The sequence below is a fragment of the Panthera leo genome, chromosome A2 (genome assembly GCF_018350215.1).
Source record: "Panthera leo isolate Ple1 chromosome A2, P.leo_Ple1_pat1.1, whole genome shotgun sequence".
In the NCBI taxonomy this organism is placed as follows: domain Eukaryota; kingdom Metazoa; phylum Chordata; class Mammalia; order Carnivora; family Felidae; genus Panthera; species Panthera leo.
In genome coordinates this window covers 16,667,229-16,684,135 of record NC_056680.1, presented here as the reverse complement: position 1 = coordinate 16,684,135, position 16,907 = coordinate 16,667,229, and the positions used below count along the sequence as shown (strand labels likewise).

The following is a 16,907-nucleotide window of genomic DNA, read 5'->3' as shown; positions in this document are numbered from 1 at the left end:
ACCCTCTTCCTCTCCGTCCTCAGAGAGATTTTCCCCTACCTTGTGGTGGTTATTGGGTTAGAGAACGTGTTGGTGCTCACCAAGTCCGTGGTCTCGACCCCAGTGGACCTCGAGGTGAAACTGCGCATTGCCCAAGGTAACACGGCTGGCTGTGGGGGTGCGCCAGGGCAGGCGGGCGGTCTGTGCTGGGCTTCCTCCTGCGGGGGAGATGGGGAGCCCCAGAAGTCACCCTTGCTCTGCCCTCTAGTGTAATCTGGTGTGGGCCACCAGGCCTTGGCAGCTTGTTAGCGTGTGCCCTGAGGAACCAAAGAGTCGCTGGACTTTACCGTGTCCTGGTTCACATGTCAGTAAGAACACAAACTGGACTCTGCTGCGGGACTCGTGTGTTCAGTGGCCCTTTGTCCAGACTGGTACCCGGTGCTTTCTCTCCCCGCCACACTCCACCACACTAGGTCCAGGCTTCTGTGGCTGCTCACTTCAGAGACGCTGTCTCCACAACTGCCAGAAAAGGCCCCGTGGACTCAGTGCCAGGAGCTGGGGATCGGGGTTCTGAGGAAAGTGGGCAGGGAGCCTAGGCCTGAAGGTCTGAAGTGTTGTACTTCCTCCTCCGGACCCCAGGTCTGTGGGAACAAGGCCGAGGGCAGACTGTTTATTCATTCGAGGAACCTTCGTGAGCTCCTGTGAGAGGCCAGGCCCTGCACTAGATGGGGAGCTCTGAGGATGTGAGGGGACATGGCGCCTTTCCCACCAAGGGCTCGCTATGGGGGAAGGGCTGGAGGAAGAACAGCTGGCACTTCCATTGCTCGGGCCTCTGCCACGTGTGGGCAGGCACACTCACACCATGCCCGTGGAGGCCGGCTGTGCCAGAGTGGGTGGCACTGCTCACCTTGGCACCCTGCCTCCCCCTGCCTCTGTGCCCACCTCGGCCTCTTCTTCATGGTGACTGTGCAGTGACGGCAGCACCTGGAGCCTGGGCCCCGGCAGCGTCCCGAGCCAGGGGCGCCGTGGTGGAGTCGCCGCCTCAGAAGGCTGGGTGCCCTCCCCGTGCCTCTCCCCTCTGAGGAGCACAAGGTTGTGCGCAGACATGTGCTGGCCCCAAGGCCCTGTTGTTGTCCTCTGCAGGCCTAAGCAGTGAGAGCTGGTCCATCATGAAGAACATGGCCACGGAGCTGGGCATCATCCTCATTGGCTACTTCACCCTGGTGCCCGCCATCCAGGTAAGGCCCCAGGGCCCGCCACTCGGGTGAGCGCAGAAGCAGTTGACCAGTTCCCCGGCTGTGCAGCTCTGTGCAGGGTGCACCCTTCTCAACACAGGCACCCTCACCTGGGAGATGGGACCTCTCTGCTGCCGGGATGGTGGTTCTGTGCACAGTGCTCCTGGCAGCCCTGGTTCAGAGGTTCTCAGCCCAGTTCCAGTCACACCTGTTTCTCTTTTCTCAGGCAGAAACATCGTGGGGTCCCTGAATCTGTGCCCTCCTCTTTCCTAGGCTTAGCCCTGACCCCCATATGTGGCCTCCAGACACATGGCCACCACCCATTGCTCAGAGTGGCTCCTGCTCTTGGCCAAGTGCCTCACTCAGCTGTGGGGCTGTGAGCAGGTGGAGGAGGACCTCCACTGAGCCAGAACCCAGACTCGATGACCGTTGCTTGAGGGGTTGACGGAAGGCAGTGATGTCCTCCCTGTCCTTCCCCAACGCTGGTGGGCCTACTGAGTTGTGGGGGTGAGCAGAGAACAGAGGGCTGCAGGCTTTTACCCAGAGGGCATCTGCAGGACATATTGCCATCTTGTGACATAGGAGCAGACTTGGCCACTGTGCCACCACGGGCTAGATCCCTCCTCTGCCCCCCAGATTCGAATGGCAGCTGTGGTGAAGGGCAGGGGAAGAAGGCTGAAATGTGAGCAGAGTTTGGGGAGCAGAGAGACTACCTTTATTCAGTTTCAGGGCAGAAATTAATTCCCTCCTGTCCTCTCGCCCACTTTGGTCCCTTGCAGTCACTGGCCAGGAAGCTTTCTGAGAGTCCTGATGATGGGTCAGGCCTGGGCTCCAGGCAGGTGTTGGTCATAGCATTTGAGCAGGGCCAGGGGGTTAGTGGGGGAGGACTTTTTGGGGGGCAGGCTGGTGGGGCTCAGAGCTTTCAAGATTGGATCAGGCCCTCCTCTCTCGGGGGATGGAAGATGTAGGGAGAGCTCACACCCTTCAGCCTTCTGTGCATAAAGGTGCATGGGGTCTCTGCTGCCCCCTGGTGGGGCAGTGGGAGCAGCTGGCACTGTCCCTCCTTGGCCACTCCCAGACTCAGAACTTACCAGCATCTCTTTTTTGCTGTGCTCTGCCTGCCACTGCCTTGCAGATTCTGAGGTGCCTGCAAGCAGGGAGCTGCTTCTCCAGTGCTAGGCCATGATGTCGTGTCCCCTCATCTCTGATTCCAGGAGTTCTGTCTCTTTGCTGTTGTGGGCCTGGTGTCAGACTTCTTCCTTCAGATGCTGTTTTTCACCACTGTCCTGTCCATTGACATTCGCCGAATGGAGGTAGGAGTGGGCTGTGCCCTGCCCCACCAGCCTCCCCCCTGGCCCTCGCCATGCTCAGGGCTTGGGGTGAGAGCAGTGCGGGCTTTGGTCAGGGGCAGTCCCCCGCCTCCCGTGCAGCCTTGAGCCCTGACTACCGTGCCCCCAACAGCTAGCAGACCTGAACAAGCGGTTGCCCTCTGAGGCCTGCCTGCCCCCAGCAAAGCCAGTGGGGCGGCCTGCACGCTTTGAGCGTCAGCTGGCTGTGCGGCCGTCCACACCCCACACCATCACACTGCAACCGTCGTCCTTCCGAAACCTGCGGCTCCCGAAGAGGCTGCGTGTCATCTACTTCCTGGCCCGCACTCGCCTGGCACAGCGCCTTATCATGGTACCTGCCACCGCTGCCCTGCCCTTCGAGGGCCAGCACTCAGTTCCCTCCAGACTCTTGCACTTTGCCTTGGAGGTGGGGGGTGCTCCTTAGGCCATCATGGCCCCATGAAGCCTGGCTTTGGGAGGCTGCCCACCATACCTTCCTGGCCAGACCCTGGTGGCTTCTGAGGTGAAGCCTATCTCTGGGAGAAGCAGCCCCGGGGGCATCAGGTAGAAGAGTCATCATCTCCCAAGAAGGACCCAGGACAGGAGCCTGGTAGGGCGGAACCACCATGGTTGGAACTACCATGGTTCCCTGAGCAGGGTTTCCCTGCTACATAGTGCGCGGGCATCAGAAAATTCTGGCCCAAATAATTCACTGGCTGGACTGGGGAGGAGCAGAGGAGCAGGGCTGGCCGTTGGCCAGCCGTGGTGCCCCCATGGAGCTACAGTGAGAGGGAGCAGGACTGAGGTCCTCTGAGGATGGGCGCACCCATAAGTGTCTCTGGAACAGGTCAGCCAGCCCGCCCTTCTTGCTGTGCTGACCGTGGGAATGGTGGCCACTTTTTGATATGGAGGTTGGGGAAGTTCTTAGGATGCTCTTTGTATTTCTAGGCCAGGAAACCCAAACCGTGACCATGGAAAGGGAGCTAGGTCCCTTTAATGGCAGTTGGCCCAGGTGGTAGTGAAGGACATGACCAGGCAGAAGGGAAGACAGATTGGGGCCTGTGTCCTCTCCCCATCCCCAGACGTGAGGTCCCTGTGCTGCTGCTTCCTGGCACGAGGGCCAACGCTGCCGGGGCTCGGGGCCACCCAGAGGCCACACTAAGCACCCACTGCCTCCTGTAGGCTGGCACGGTTGTCTGGATCGGCATCCTGGTGTACACGGACCCGGCAGGGCTGCGTACCTACCTTGCCGCGCAGGTGACAGAACAGAGCCCGCTGGGCGAGGGCTCCCTGACTCCCATGCCCGTGCCTAGCGGCGTGCTGCCTGCCAGCCACCCGGACCCTGCCTTCTCCATCTTCCCCGCTGATGCCCCTAAGTTGTCTGAAAACCAGACGTTGCTGGGAGAGCCACCCGAGCCTGGGGGTCCAGCAGAGGGCGCCCAGGACAGCCCAGTGCCAGAGGTAACCTGGGGGCCTGAGGATGAGGAACTTTGGAGGAAACTCTCCTTCCGCCACTGGCCTACGCTCTTCAGCTACTACAACATCACCCTGGCCAAGAGGTGAGCTGGGCTGTGCCAGGTGTCACTCGGTGTCAGCTCATCCGCTCCAGAGGGGGAGACCCACCAGTTTGAATTCTGCGTTTCCTTTCAGAAAAACAGCATAGGGTTGTGAGGTAGGAACTAGGGCTCGAGTCAGCAGCATTGCGCTGCGCTCCAGGGAGTCCCAGGCGGCTGCCAGCCCCTGGGCTGGAATGAGATCGACTCGCGCGGGCCTTCGCCCGCTCTGTGCCACGATGGGCGGTGGGGGCGCCCGGCATTCGGTGGCGGCCGTATGGGTACTGCTGCCTGTACCAGAGCAGGGTTGGGTGCCCTGAGCTGGGCCGGGAGGGACAGGACTCTGTACCGCCCCCACCCACCCAAGACCGTCCCCAGAGGGTGGGCTTGGAGTCCGGCAGGTTGAGCCAGTCCGCCTGGCAAGCGGGGAAGGGCCCTTCTGAAGGCACCCCGCCGACCGCGCCCCCCTCCCCCGCCCTCCCCCAGGTACATCAGCCTGCTGCCCGTCATCCCGGTCACGCTGCGCCTCAACCCCAGGGAGGCCCTGGAGGGGCGGCACCCTCAGGACGGCCGCAGCGCCTGGCCCCCGCGGCGGCCCGGGCTGGGTGGGCCCTGGGAGGCCGGTCCCAGGGCGCCGGGGACGGCGCAGGCCCACGGGGACGTCACCCTGTACAAGTAAGGCCCGCGAGGAGGGGGGGGCTGGCGGGGGCTGGCGGCGCGCCTAACCACGTTCCCGCCCGCGCAGGGTGGCGGCGCTCGGCCTGGCGGCCGGCATGGTGCTCGTGCTGTTGCTGCTCTGCCTCTACCGCGTGCTCTGCCCGCGCAACTACGGGCAGCCCGGCAGCGGGCCCGGCCGGCGGCGGCGCGGGGAGCTGCCCTGCGACGACTACGGCTACGCGCCGCCGGAGACGGAGATCGTGCCGCTGGTGCTGCGCGGGCACCTCATGGTGAGCGGTGCGGGCCGGGGGGGCGGGGCCGGGGGCGGGGCCAGGTTCTGCCCATGCCCACATGCCCCGTCCCCTCAGGACATCGAGTGTCTGGCCAGCGACGGCATGCTGCTGGTGAGCTGCTGCCTGGCGGGCCACGTCTGTGTGTGGGACGCGCAGACCGGGGACTGCCTCACGCGCATCCCGCGCCCGGGGTAGGTGCCCGGCCCCACCCGTGCCCCACCCTCCTCCCACACTCCCTGCCCGTCACCCCCTTCCGTCCTCACTCCGTCATCCCGGCCCCCCCACCCCCGACAGGCAGCGCCGCGACAGTGGCGTTGGCAGCGCGTTCGAGGCTCAGGAGAGCTGGGAACGGCTGTCCGACAGCGGGAAGGGGGGCCCGGAGGAGCCGGGGGACAGCCCTCCTCTGCGGCACCGCCCCCGGGGCCCTCCGCCGCCCGCCCTCTTCGGGGACCAGCCAGACCTCACCTGCCTGATCGACACCAACTTCTCGGCGCAGCCTAGGCTCTTGGAACCCGCGCAGCCCGAACCCCGGCACCGGGCCGGCTGCAGCCGTGCTCGTGACGGCCCGGGCTATGACTTCAGCCGCCTGGTGCAGCGCGTGTACCAGGAGGATGGCTTGGCGCCGGGGCCCGCGCCAGCCCTGCGCCCGCCCTCCCCTGGGCCCGGGCCGCCCCTGACCCCCGAGGAGGAGGGGGTCTGTCCTCCCGAGAAGGGCTCCCCGTCCCTGGCCTGGGCTCCCAGCGCAGACGGCTCCATCTGGAGCTTGGAGCTGCAGGGCAGCCTTATCGTGGTGGGGCGGAGCAGCGGCCGCCTGGAGGTGGGCAGGGACCCCGGGAGTGGGCAGAGGGCAGTCCCCACGCGGCTTTGAGGGCCTCCCCGGCCCACAGGTGCTCACCGCCTCTGGGCCTGCAGGTGTGGGACGCCATCGAGGGCACGCTGCGCTGCAGCAGTGAGGAGGTGTCCTCGGGTATCACTGCCCTCGTCTTCCTAGACAAGAGGTGAGAGCACTGGGCTGCTTGCCCTGTCCCTAGATGTTCCCTTCCTCGTCCCTTCCCGGTACTCAGCCCCACATCTGTGAACAGGGGGTAAACCACACAGCGGGAGGTGACCACTAAAGCCCTCAGAGTAGGCCCTTGACCACTGTGACAGCATCCAAGAGGGAAACCAGAGTTTTCTTTCCCCCATTAGCCTATCACTGCTGACCTGATCCGGTCTTGGCTGCATTTTCAGTGGCAGAAAAACGCTTTTTCAGCAGAATTTTTGTGTGAAAACTTCCCTTCCTGGTTGGTGCTGGACACCTGCCTCGCCTCCTTCCTTGGCATGCCTGTTGGCTGTGGGTGCTCCCTGGACTCCACCTGCTCACATGCCTGCGGGCCCGGCCACCAGAGCTCTTGCTCCCTGTTCCGGGCTGATAAACCCAGGTCTCGCTGCGACCAGATGCCTCCTCAGCACTTCACCGGTCCGTCCGTGCTGGCCCTGCCCTCCGGGGTCCCTGACATCTAAGCTAGAGCTGGAGCCTTTTTCTTCTCAGGGCCAGGGCACCCATTGCCCTTAGCGCTCAGGTTCTGGTGGCTGCTGTTGTTATTTTTGCCCCGCTAGGCTGTGCTTGCAAAGGCCATGGCTGATACCCCCCCCTCCAGCCTGGCCAAGTTCTTTGGGTCCCTTCACACTTGTAAATTCTTCCCCGCTGTTTGTTTCATCAGGTTTAGGGAAGGCCCCCAGGTCTCAGCCGAGCCCTCTGACACGATACTTTTGCAGGCTTTGGCTCAGGCCCTTCAAAGTCAGGGCTTGTAGGCCTTTTGCTAGAGTAAGATTTTAGGGTTTTTTTTTACTTTTTTTTTTAAGTTTATTTTTGAGAGCGACAGAGACCCAGAGCTCGAGCAGGGGAGGGGCAGAGAGAGAGGGAGACAGAATCTGAAGGAGGCTGCAGACTCTGAGCTGTCAGCATGGGACTCAGACGCTCAACCAAGTGAGCCGCCCCTATTTTGTTTTTTAAAAATTTTTAATACTTATTTTTGAGAGACAGCAAATAGGGGAGGGGCAGAGGGAGAGGCTGACAGAGAACCCGATGAAGGAGCTCCAACCCACAAACCAGGAGATCATGACCTGAGCCAAAGTCATGCTCAACCAACTGAGCAAGATTTTTTTTTTTTTTAATGTTTTTATTTTTGAGACAGGGGAGGGGCAGAGAGATGGGGAGACACAGAATCGGAAGCGGGCTCCAGGCTCTGAGCTGTCAGCACAGAGCTCGACGCGGGGCTCGAACTCACTAGCTGTGAGATTGTGACCTGAGCTGAAGTCGGACGCTCAACCAAGATTTTAAACTCCACTCACTTTGAGGTTTTGGGGCCACTGGGCAAATGCCCCACCTCTGCTTAGTAATTCCTGGGCTGTGAAGAAAATCTTTTCTTTGTGAAAAAGGAAGTAGAGTGGGTGGTACTTGGGCTGAAGCTGCTTTAAGAGGGGACGCCCAACAGTACCGCCTGTGGCTCCGACACACAGCCTCCCCTTGGGGCTGATTTCCCCTCCTCAGAAGCCCCTCCGTGAGCTCCAGGCCGTGGAGGGGAGCCCCACCCAGCACGTGCTTGTTTTTTTAACTTCCAGTCTCACATGATGTTCTCCAGGTACCACCTCACACACTACCCCTCGTGACTACCCTGTAAGGTGGGCAGTTGTCCCCATTTCACAGATGAAGAGACTGAGACACAGAACAGAATTGTAACCTGGGTCCCTCGGCTTCAGCATGTTCCCCAGCCCCTGCACTTGCCTCTTGGCCACGGTCCCTACGTCTGGTGGAGTTGACCTGGCGGGTGCCCACGGTGCTCGGCCCCGGACCTGGGCGTTCTGAGGGAGAGCCATCAGCAGCCACTCTTTTCCAGGATCGTGGCTGCCCGGCTCAACGGTTCCCTCGATTTCTTCTCCTTGGAGACCGGCACTGCCCTCAGCCCCCTGCAGTTCCGAGGTCAGAGGGCCCAGGCTGGGTGGCTGAGTGCGTGCACCTGGCGGGCGGAGTGTGGTGGCTGCCTGCACGGTGTCTTCTCGGAGATCCCTTACTGGGCCTGTCGTCCTCAGGGCGGAGCAGTTCCCCCGCATCCCCGGTGTACAGCAGCAGTGACACGGTAACGTGTCACCTGACCCACACCGTGCCCTGTGCACACCAGAAACCCATCACGGCCCTGAAGGCAGCAGCTGGGCGCCTCGTGACTGGGAGTCAAGACCACACGCTGAGAGTGAGTCGGCTCCATCTCTTGGGTGCCGGGTGGCCTGCCACAGGTGATGGGGGGGCATTCGGGGGTCAGCCAGGGAGGGGATGCGGGAGGGACTTCCTGGCCCACGTGTAATTGGGAAAACGCCAGAGGTCAGAACCTGATGCCCGTCCCTGCCCCAGGTGTTCCGTCTGGAGGACTCGTGTTGCCTCTTCACCCTGCAGGGCCACTCGGGGGCCATCACAACTGTGTACATTGATCAGGTGAGGGGGCCGTGTGTGGGGTGCAGGGATACAAAGCCATGGGTTTTGTTTCTGACTCTCAGCAGCTGGCCCTCAGAACCTTCTGGGAGGCAGTGAGGATCTCTACTCCCAGGGCACCGGGACACCCTTGGGTCCAAAGGTGTTCCACCGGTGACCCGGCTCCCTTGGGCCTATTCCTTTAGACCATGGTGCTGGCCAGTGGAGGACAAGATGGGGCCATCTGCCTGTGGGATGTACTGACTGGCAGCCGGGTCAGCCACATGTTCGCTCACCGTGGGGATGTCACCTCCCTCACCTGCACCACCTCCTGCGTCATCAGTAGTGGTCTGGATGACCTCATCAGCATCTGGGACCGTAGCACAGGCATCAAGCTCTATTCCATTCAGCAGGTGGGCACATTGGGGGCCACAGGACTGTTGGTATTGTAGAGAGGGATTCGAGACACTGAGTTATCCTGTCTTTGCCTCTAGGACCTGGGCTGTGGAGCAAGCTTGGGTGTCATCTCTGACAACTTGCTGGTGACTGGCGGCCAGGGCTGTGTCTCCTTTTGGGACCTAAACTACGGGGACCTGTTACAGACTGTCTACCTGGGGAAGAACAGTGAGGCCCAGCCCACCCGCCAGATCCTGGTGCTGGACAATGCCGCCATCGTCTGCAACTTTGGCAGCGAGCTCAGCCTGGTATATGTACCCTCCGTGCTGGAGAAGCTGGACTGAGGCAGGGTGGAGGGGGCAGGAGCTGCGGTGCAGAGCGGAGTCTTCTGGAAGCTGCCTCTAGAACTGTTCTGCCTCGTTGACTATAATATTAAAGGTTTTTTTGGTTTTTTTTTTAAATCCCATCTGTCACAGGCCTTTCAAACCACTTGCATCTTCCCCTCGAGCTGCTCCATCACTTCTGCGTGCCCTCCGTGTGCCTGAACCCCAGCACTTAGTCACATGCTTCTGAGAGCTGCTCCAGGCAGGAGCTGTACACGACTGTAGAGGGGTGGTTACAGGGTGGAGCAGTCCAGCAAGCCAGTGCTGCAGGCCGCCTTTCTTAACCTTTCCGAGGTGTGGACACCAGGGGAGACCCCACTGTCGTCGTCCCACCTGTCCACATCCAAGCTTGCTAAGAGGTTCCGGCTCCCTCCCTAAGGCAGCAGTGGGCAGACACTGGTCGCAGAACGGGTTGGTTGATTACTTTAATAGCAAAGAGCTGAAAAATGTCAGGTCCCACAAAGGAGAACTTGACCCAAGGGCCGCGATACATCTCAACCCCACAGGGGTGCGGGCTGGGCCAGGTAGGGCTGAAGGCAGTGGGAATGGGAGAGGCCATGCCCACCTGAGAGGCCCTGCTAGGCATGGGCAGACCGGCGTGGGAGATGATGTGGCGGAAAAACCGGGTAGGCAAAGCCTGTTCAGGTCTTGTTGAGCGTCCAGAGCGGATCCAGAAGGCTAAGGGGGTCATCGGTGGGCCTGGCAGCCCGCAGACCCTGCCCGTTATGGGCCTGCAGAAAGTTCTGCTTGCTCATCCGCTGCTTTCCTCGCAAGGAGCTGTCCAGGGAGAAGGCCTCCGGAGTTAGGGAGGCCAACAGCTCCAGGGAGGAAGAGGGGGGCCCCAGGCTGGGAGGCGCAGGTGCTGGCTGTTCCTCCTCAGGCTGGGGGACCTCGGGCAGCGGTGAAGAGAGAGGGGGTGGGGAGGAGGAGGGGAGCTGGGCAGACTCCGGGAGGCTGGCTGGCGGCAGGCCTGGGGGCTCTACAGGGGCAGGGAGGCCGGCAGCCGGAGAATCCAGGCCCCCGGCAGGCCGAATGCTGAGCTTGGCGATGGTGGCCTGGATGGAGCTGATGGGCACGTCTCCACCGAGAACCAGGTCCTGGGAGTCCTGAGGAAGGTGATTCTGTGGAGACAGAAGCACGTGAAAACGAGTCCACGGGGCTGCGGCCGGCCCGGCCGCCCCCAGGGGCGCCTTCCTCACCTTCTGACTGCTGCCTGTGCCGGCCGGAGCCCTGCCCGGAGGGGGCACACCGTGGCGCTGCAGCACTTGCTCCACGTGTCTCACCACCGCCTCGTGGCAGAACCTGAGGTGCAGCTGCAGCGGTGCCCCGGGCCCGGTCAGCTAGGCGGGGCCTCGCCACCCCCCCCCCCCCCCCCCCCCCGGGGCAGGCCCCCCGCCCCGTCCAGCGCCCGCCGGCCCAGCCCCTTACTTTCTCCTGCAGCATGTGTTTCCTCTGCTGCCGCATGCGCCGCACCAGCCGGGGCAGCTCGGGGATCCCGTTGCCGGCCTCCACCTCCTGCACAGCCGCGTAGAGCAGCGCAAAGGCCCCCGTCCGGCCCACCCCGGAGCTGCGGCGGGAAGGGGGCGTGAGGCCGGGGCCTGAGGACCCCCGCGGGCAAGTGCCCGCTCCCGCTCCGTGCCTTACCTGCAGTGCACGATGACCGGCGTGTGCAGGGGCCGCTGATGCAGGTAGTGCGCGTGCACCTCCTGGATGAAGCGCAGCAAGTTGCTGGGGCTGTCAGGCAGGCCTCTGCGGGGGTGGGGGCAGGACCCGTGAGCCGGAGGGGGACCCCATCCGACGCCCCGACCGTCCCCACCCCGGGGCAGCAGACGCACAACTCGGGCCACGTGGGGAAGTGGAGGTGCACGAGCGAGCGCTTGAGGCTCTGGTCGCGGAACTGCAGGCTCAGCACGCGCTCCACGTGGGTCTCGGTGGCGCGGACGCTGCTCAGCGCCAGGCTCAGGGCACCGTGCACCATGGGCTGGCCCCTCTCAGTGGGGAAATAGCGTGCCACCTTTTGCTGAGAGAAAACAGATGAGGCAGTTAGGGCTCTCTGCAGGGTCCTTCTTGGGCACGCCCTGCCCCCTCTTACCTTCTCCGGCACCCCTCCCTCCCCCCTTACCTTCTCCATCTCAGCCTCGGACACCAGCATGACAATGACCGACACCTTCTGCTCGTGCACCATGAGCCAGAAGTCAGCGGCTGTGCCGGGCAGTGGTGCCTGGGTGGCCACCAAGGGCGGGCAGTACGGCGAGAGCCCCTCCACGCGGCTGGCGTTGATGTAGTCATCCTTGCCCGAGCGCAGCACCACGCGGTTACTGTCATAGGGCATGACGTCCTGGTGCCGGTTCTTCAGCGAGTAGCAGCGCGCGATGGCGATGGACCGGCCCCGGGCGTCCTGTTCCTGTGCTTCCTGCAGCTCTCGCCACACGGCATCCAGAGCCCCTGCGTCGCCCAGCTGGCCCCTGAAGGCCTCCAGCTCCTGCTGCAACTGCTGCAGCCTCTCGGGGCGCTCGTAGGGGTCCCGCTCAATCAGCCGCAGGGCCTGTGGCCGGCGGCCCTCAGCCGCGTCCACCTTCGTAGGCTGCAGCAGGGGCTGCCCACCCCCGGGAGGCTGTGTGCCCCCGTGCTGACTCTCAGGGCTGGAGGAGAGCAGGTCCGCGGTCGCGGTGCCCCGGCGCGCACATGGGGGCGGCTCTGCTGCGGGGGGCTGAGGAGGTACTGGGCCAGGCCCCGGTGATGGGGCCGGAGAAGGCACCAGGTGGGGGTTGGGCGTGGGCTGGCCAGCAGGTGAGGGACCTCGAATGGAGAGAGGGGCTGCCTGAGGGCCCAGAGGCCGGGAGGAAGGGGCAGGACCATATGCCAAGGTGGGATGGGGAGACTGAGGTGGCCCAGGGCTGGGGAAGGGCAGAGCCCCTGAATGGGGGGGCAGAGGGTCCTGAGAGGGGCCCGGGTAGAGCTGTGTGTGCAGGGGCGGCGTTGGCTGTCCCAGGACGCCAGGCTGAGGGGTAAAGGGATAGGGAGGCTGGGGGGGCTGGGAGGGCTGGAGGGGTACCCGCCCTGGAGCCTGGGGTGGGAAGAGGTTCGGATGCTGGAGTGGAAGGGGCTGCTGGGGGGGCTGGGGCCCAAATGGTACTCCTGTGGGATGGGGCTGAGGCTGAGGCTGAGGCTGGGGCTGGGGCCCCACCCTCGGGGCTGGAAAACCTGGGGGAATCCCAGGAGGAAAGTGGTGCTGGGCAGGGGGAGCTGTGAGGGGTTGCTTGGTCCCCAGAGAGTAGGTGTAGGGTGCAGGGAGCAGTTGTGGCTGCGGTGGGGACACCGGGAAGCAGGGCTGGGGAGGAGCAGGGCTAGCGTTTGGCCGTGGTGCCGTGTGGCTGGAGATGGGGGCCTGGATGCTATCTACCGTGGTGGTGGCTGGCCGAACCCCCATGGCCAACTCGGGGCCCGAAAACTGGGGAGGTGGGGCTGAGGGTAGGCCTGCCACCGGTGGGGGTGGCCCTACCCCCGCATAGGGGCTGCTCACCACGCCGTGCTGTGGGGAGGATCGGGGCACGAGGCCCAGCTCCGGTGTGTAGGCAGGGGCCGGGTAGAGGGCAGGTCCGGGGGCCATGGCCATTGCAGGGTGTCCCGGGGCCTGGGGGACCCTGGGTGGCAATACCTGGGTGTGGCCCGAGTAGGTACCAGGAGGTAAGGGTCCTGAGAGATAGTGGGGTCCCGGGCCTGCAACACTGGGGAAGGGGCCGGGAGGAAAGTGGAGAGGGGCGGCGGCTCCCAAGTAGGTGTCGGGTGGCCGCGGGCCGGCCACCACGTCTGGAGGCAGGCTGCGCAGCTCTTCAGGCAGGTCTCCGGTCTCTACCGCCTCTCCTTCCTCCCTCCGGGGCAGCAGCGGCTTCGGGGCTGTGGGCCGTGGGGGTGGCTTCTTCTTCAGCTCCCTGCAGAACGAGGTGAGGAAGTCATGGAGCCAAACCCCTGTCGGCCTAGCCTGGGGTGTGGGGCCGCACCCACCTGTCCAGGAGCTGCTGGCGGGCAGCCTCTCGGGCCTGGCAGGTGGACTGGGCCCGTTCCAAGAGGGCAGCCACCTTGCTCTCCAGGTCGGCATAGAAGTCCTTGCCCTCCTGGGACTTTTTCATCAGGTCCTCGTAGGCTTCACAGGAGGCCACCAGGGTCTGCAGTGTGGACTTCCACCTGGGGGGCAGAAGGGCCAGCACGAGGTGAGCAGCTTAGGCCGCGCCCCGGGCGGGAGGCTGGGCGAGAAAGAGCAGGGGGCCGGACACTGACTTTTGGTCCAGGTCACTGAGCACCCGCCGCACGGCCGCGTACTGCACGTTGGCCTCCGTCAGCGCCCGCAGCACGTTGTCCTGGGCGGCCAGGTTCTGCTCCAGGTACACCCTCAGCTGGTCATACTTCTTCAGCTGCTCCTCGAACAGCTTCTGCGGGAAGGAGGCGGAGGACAGACACTCAGGGCCTCGCCGCTTACAGGCGGAGCCCAGGGACACCCCCTGCTCACCCACCCACCTTTATCTCCGAGTGGTCCGTGGTCACCAGTGACGCGGTGATGTCATCCTTCTGGATAAGCTCACGCAGCTGCTGCTCCAGGGACACGCGCTGGTCCCGCATCTCCTGCACCTTGGCCAGGATGCGCTTCAGATTCTGCAGCACGGCCTTGTCCTCTGGGAGCAGCGGTGGTCGTGAGGCCGGAGCCTCCAGCCCTGCCTCCCTTGCCCTGGGGAGGGGAGGGACTCACCTGGGGTGAGGGCTGGCGTGGGCAGGGCAGCCCGGACCTGGTCCAGCGGCCCGCTGAGCAGGCGCAGGTTACCGACGTGCAGATTCATGGCGCGGTGCAGCTCGCTGTTGGTGAAGGAGGCCTTCTCGTGGACCTCCATGTACTTGGCCCAGTCTCGCCTCACCTCGGCCAGCTCCGCCTTGGAGCCGGCCCCTCCCGCCAGGCTGGCCCCGGCCTGGCCCAGGGTCTCCTGCAACTTCTGCTCAAGCAGCTCATCCTCCTCCAGCAGCTCCCTGATGTCCTTCAGGGAGGCCTCCACATCCGTGAACACACCTGACAGCACTAGGGGGTGGCGGGGGAGGCGGGGGGGGCGCAGTTCCTGAGGTAGGCACACTAGGCGCCCGTTTGCGTCCATCCCCAGGGAGACAGAACCGCCCACTCAGTCAAGGGCCCGTGTGTGACCCAGTGCTCGCCGAGCAGGGCACACAGGGCGCAGGGATCCACGGAGGGATGGAGGTGGGCGCTCGTGCCTAGTGCTCAGAAGTCTAACCTCCGTCCTCGGGGAACAGAGGACACGGAGGCGGCCACTACAGGTGACCTCCACCACCCACCTGTTTCTCCCCACTTGCTCACCCTGCATGGACTGGACAAGGTTCCTGACGGTGTCGGGCCGGACACTGAGAGCGGCACACTTTTCCATAAGCTGGGGCGGGATGTGGCTGTACGCATCAAGGTTGTCCACGGTCTCCGGATCCAACTGCATCGAATCCATGAACTGGCTGTGGGGGCAAGAGGACCAGGTGGGTGTTGACCTAACTTCTCATTCCTCTCCCGAGAGCGAGCCCCACCACTGAAACTGGGTCTGAGGTCCTAGCAAAGGGCAAGTTCGCATCCTGACTCTACCACTGGAGGTCTTGACCTGGCCCCACAGAACAGACCCGGGGCGCTGGTGAAGAAAATGCGACAGAGGGACACTGTCCTCCCAAGACCTGTGACTTTCACCCTCTAAATCCAGCACCCGAGACCACGGGCAGGAAAAGCAGTGCTAGGAAACCTGGTGCAAGAGGACATTCGTTATTCCTTTCCCTGCTGCAGGCAGCACTGGGGACCCCACAGACATCTGCTGTGTCACCTCCGGCCCCACACTCACTCCAGGACTTCATTCTTGTCCTCAATCTTGGCCATCATCTCCCGAAGCAGCTTGGCCTTCTCCTCACTGCAGAAGTGACAGAGCAGTTGTTGGAAACCTATGTCCTGAGACATCCCAACCCCACGTGTGCTAAGAACGGGGCCGGCCCCTCCTGCCCACCTGTACAGTGACGACGCTTCGTGGGCAGCCATGGGTACCAGTTTGGCAAAGATGTCAGGACCCGTAACGGCCGGGTCTGTGGGGTTCACTGGTAAGGGCTTTACCAAGGGGGCACCTGGGATGGAGAGGAACAACTGGAGACCAAGTCCACACAAGCGGAGTCTGCCTCTGTTTTGTCCTCCCGTCTTCACCCCCTACCCCCAGCCTCAGCCTCGGCTCAGCTCCAGACCTTTCACGGGCTGCAGGGTGTCCAGTACTGGGACAGCCTCGTGGTAGATGAAGTCATTGTCCTTTTTGGCAGAATTGTACCTGGGGTCAGAAGGGGAAGTGGGGAGTCCAGCAATCAGCAGGGATCCAGGACCTAGCCTCCCAGGGGGCCCACTATTCTCAGGTACATGATGCGGGCAAAGGGCCAAGACCCTTCCCAACAAGTAGGAACCGGGGCCACCACCGGCCCCACAGACTCACTTTCCCCCAATGACATCCATAGTGAAGCGAAGCGCATCTTGCACAGTGTCAGGCTGGCCCTGTAGGACAGGGAAGGTGGGGGGGACGGGGAGTGGGGAGGACACTCAGCACCAAGTCAAGCCAGCGTCAGGACAAGCCTCAGCCCCACCATGTACTCTCAGGGCTCTGAGGGGCAGCCATGCTCTTCCTCAGCTTTACCTTGGCTAACTTGATGGCTTCATTAAGCTTGTCCAGGGCACTCTGGAAGTATGCGACCTGTACGGGGCAGCAGGCAGAGCCCGGTCCATCCTTCCCTCCTCCTGCCACCCCATTAAGCCCTGCCTGGCCATCGGGTGACCCATTAGAAGACCAGAAGCTGAGGAAGCAGCCAGGCACCAGCCCAGCCAACAGCTCAGTGTCACCCCCTGCCCCACCTCCTCAGGCCTCTTGGGATCAGGGTGAAAACAGATGGGACAACATAAAAGAAACACCAGGCCTACAGCCAGCGGTGGCCAAGGATGTGGGGGTGAGGGACGGCCAGGACAACCTCTCCTACTCGGTAAGGGAAGTTTCCCCTCTAGCACCCCCTAGGCTGGACTTAGTCCTAACCCCCTGCCGTGGCTCACTCACCCGCTCCCCGAACTTCTGCTGCTCCTCAGCCTGCTTCCCCATGTGCAGCTGGCGAGAGAGAAGAGACGCCACCACTTACTTCCCAGCTGTGGCAGCCCCACCCCCGGCCCATCCCCCCTCCCCCAGTGGTCACAGTGCTCGCACATGAGCCACAGCTGCAAAGTAGTAGATCTTCATCTGTACGAGCTTCTTCCAGTCCTTCTGGATCCGGCCCAGCAGCGAGGCGGTGTCAGGGTTCTCCAAGGCCCGGCATGCCTCCTTGTAGTAATCCACCACCTGGGAGCCAGGATGGGGCCGTGAGTGGGGGTCAGGAGTGAACTAAAGGCCTGCTCTCAGTCCCTTGAGGGCCACCACCCACCCCCGTCCCTACCTGTGCGCTGATGCGGGCCACCAGAAAGCTCTTCCTGTTGTCCAACATTGACTTCTCCAGAAGGCACTCCTGAGCCTGGCCCTGGACCAACGAATGCAGGTGCGTTCGCTTGTTTACCCGGAGATCTTACCCTTCCCATCAGGGGGACCACAGAGGGAT

The 16,907-nt window shown here is 63.2% G+C and overlaps 2 protein-coding genes across 10 annotated transcripts in view; one reads left to right on the top strand and one right to left on the bottom strand.

Annotated features, from left to right (window-relative positions):
• Positions 1-9,347, top strand: part of LOC122214281 (SREBF chaperone) — a 73,310-nt gene extending 63,963 nt beyond the window's left edge. For all 6 annotated transcript variants that reach the window (XM_042929169.1, XM_042929168.1, XM_042929173.1 and 3 more), the window contains exons 9-23: positions 24-136; positions 1,123-1,217; positions 2,429-2,527; positions 2,676-2,894; positions 3,725-4,101; positions 4,582-4,770; positions 4,841-5,042; positions 5,121-5,236; positions 5,340-5,862; positions 5,958-6,043; positions 7,925-8,007; positions 8,118-8,275; positions 8,434-8,514; positions 8,697-8,903; positions 8,985-9,347. In XM_042929169.1, coding sequence (XP_042785103.1) covers positions 24-136; positions 1,123-1,217; positions 2,429-2,527; positions 2,676-2,894; positions 3,725-4,101; positions 4,582-4,770; positions 4,841-5,042; positions 5,121-5,236; positions 5,340-5,862; positions 5,958-6,043; positions 7,925-8,007; positions 8,118-8,275; positions 8,434-8,514; positions 8,697-8,903; positions 8,985-9,230 — 2,794 coding nt within the window. In that variant the 3' untranslated portion in view covers positions 9,231-9,347. The remainder of the gene's footprint in view (positions 1-23; positions 137-1,122; positions 1,218-2,428; positions 2,528-2,675; positions 2,895-3,724; positions 4,102-4,581; positions 4,771-4,840; positions 5,043-5,120; positions 5,237-5,339; positions 5,863-5,957; positions 6,044-7,924; positions 8,008-8,117; positions 8,276-8,433; positions 8,515-8,696; positions 8,904-8,984) is intronic.
• A 334-nt stretch (positions 9,348-9,681) lies between these two features.
• The window catches only part of PTPN23 (protein tyrosine phosphatase non-receptor type 23), a 34,272-nt gene continuing 27,046 nt past the window's right edge, over positions 9,682-16,907 (bottom strand). For all 4 annotated transcript variants that reach the window (XM_042929163.1, XM_042929164.1, XM_042929167.1 and 1 more), the window contains 19 exons: positions 16,749-16,829; positions 16,523-16,654; positions 16,379-16,426; positions 15,968-16,024; positions 15,770-15,828; positions 15,531-15,610; positions 15,302-15,416; positions 15,143-15,208; positions 14,626-14,771; positions 14,014-14,334; positions 13,785-13,939; positions 13,548-13,699; positions 13,275-13,454; positions 11,392-13,201; positions 11,105-11,289; positions 10,914-11,018; positions 10,698-10,836; positions 10,469-10,582; positions 9,682-10,390 (listed from right to left, as the gene is read on the bottom strand). In XM_042929163.1, the coding sequence (XP_042785097.1) occupies positions 9,911-10,390; positions 10,469-10,582; positions 10,698-10,836; positions 10,914-11,018; positions 11,105-11,289; positions 11,392-13,201; positions 13,275-13,454; positions 13,548-13,699; positions 13,785-13,939; positions 14,014-14,334; positions 14,626-14,771; positions 15,143-15,208; positions 15,302-15,416; positions 15,531-15,610; positions 15,770-15,828; positions 15,968-16,024; positions 16,379-16,426; positions 16,523-16,654; positions 16,749-16,829 (4,425 nt within the window). In that variant the 3' untranslated portion in view covers positions 9,682-9,910. The remainder of the gene's footprint in view (positions 10,391-10,468; positions 10,583-10,697; positions 10,837-10,913; positions 11,019-11,104; positions 11,290-11,391; positions 13,202-13,274; positions 13,455-13,547; positions 13,700-13,784; positions 13,940-14,013; positions 14,335-14,625; positions 14,772-15,142; positions 15,209-15,301; positions 15,417-15,530; positions 15,611-15,769; positions 15,829-15,967; positions 16,025-16,378; positions 16,427-16,522; positions 16,655-16,748; positions 16,830-16,907) is intronic.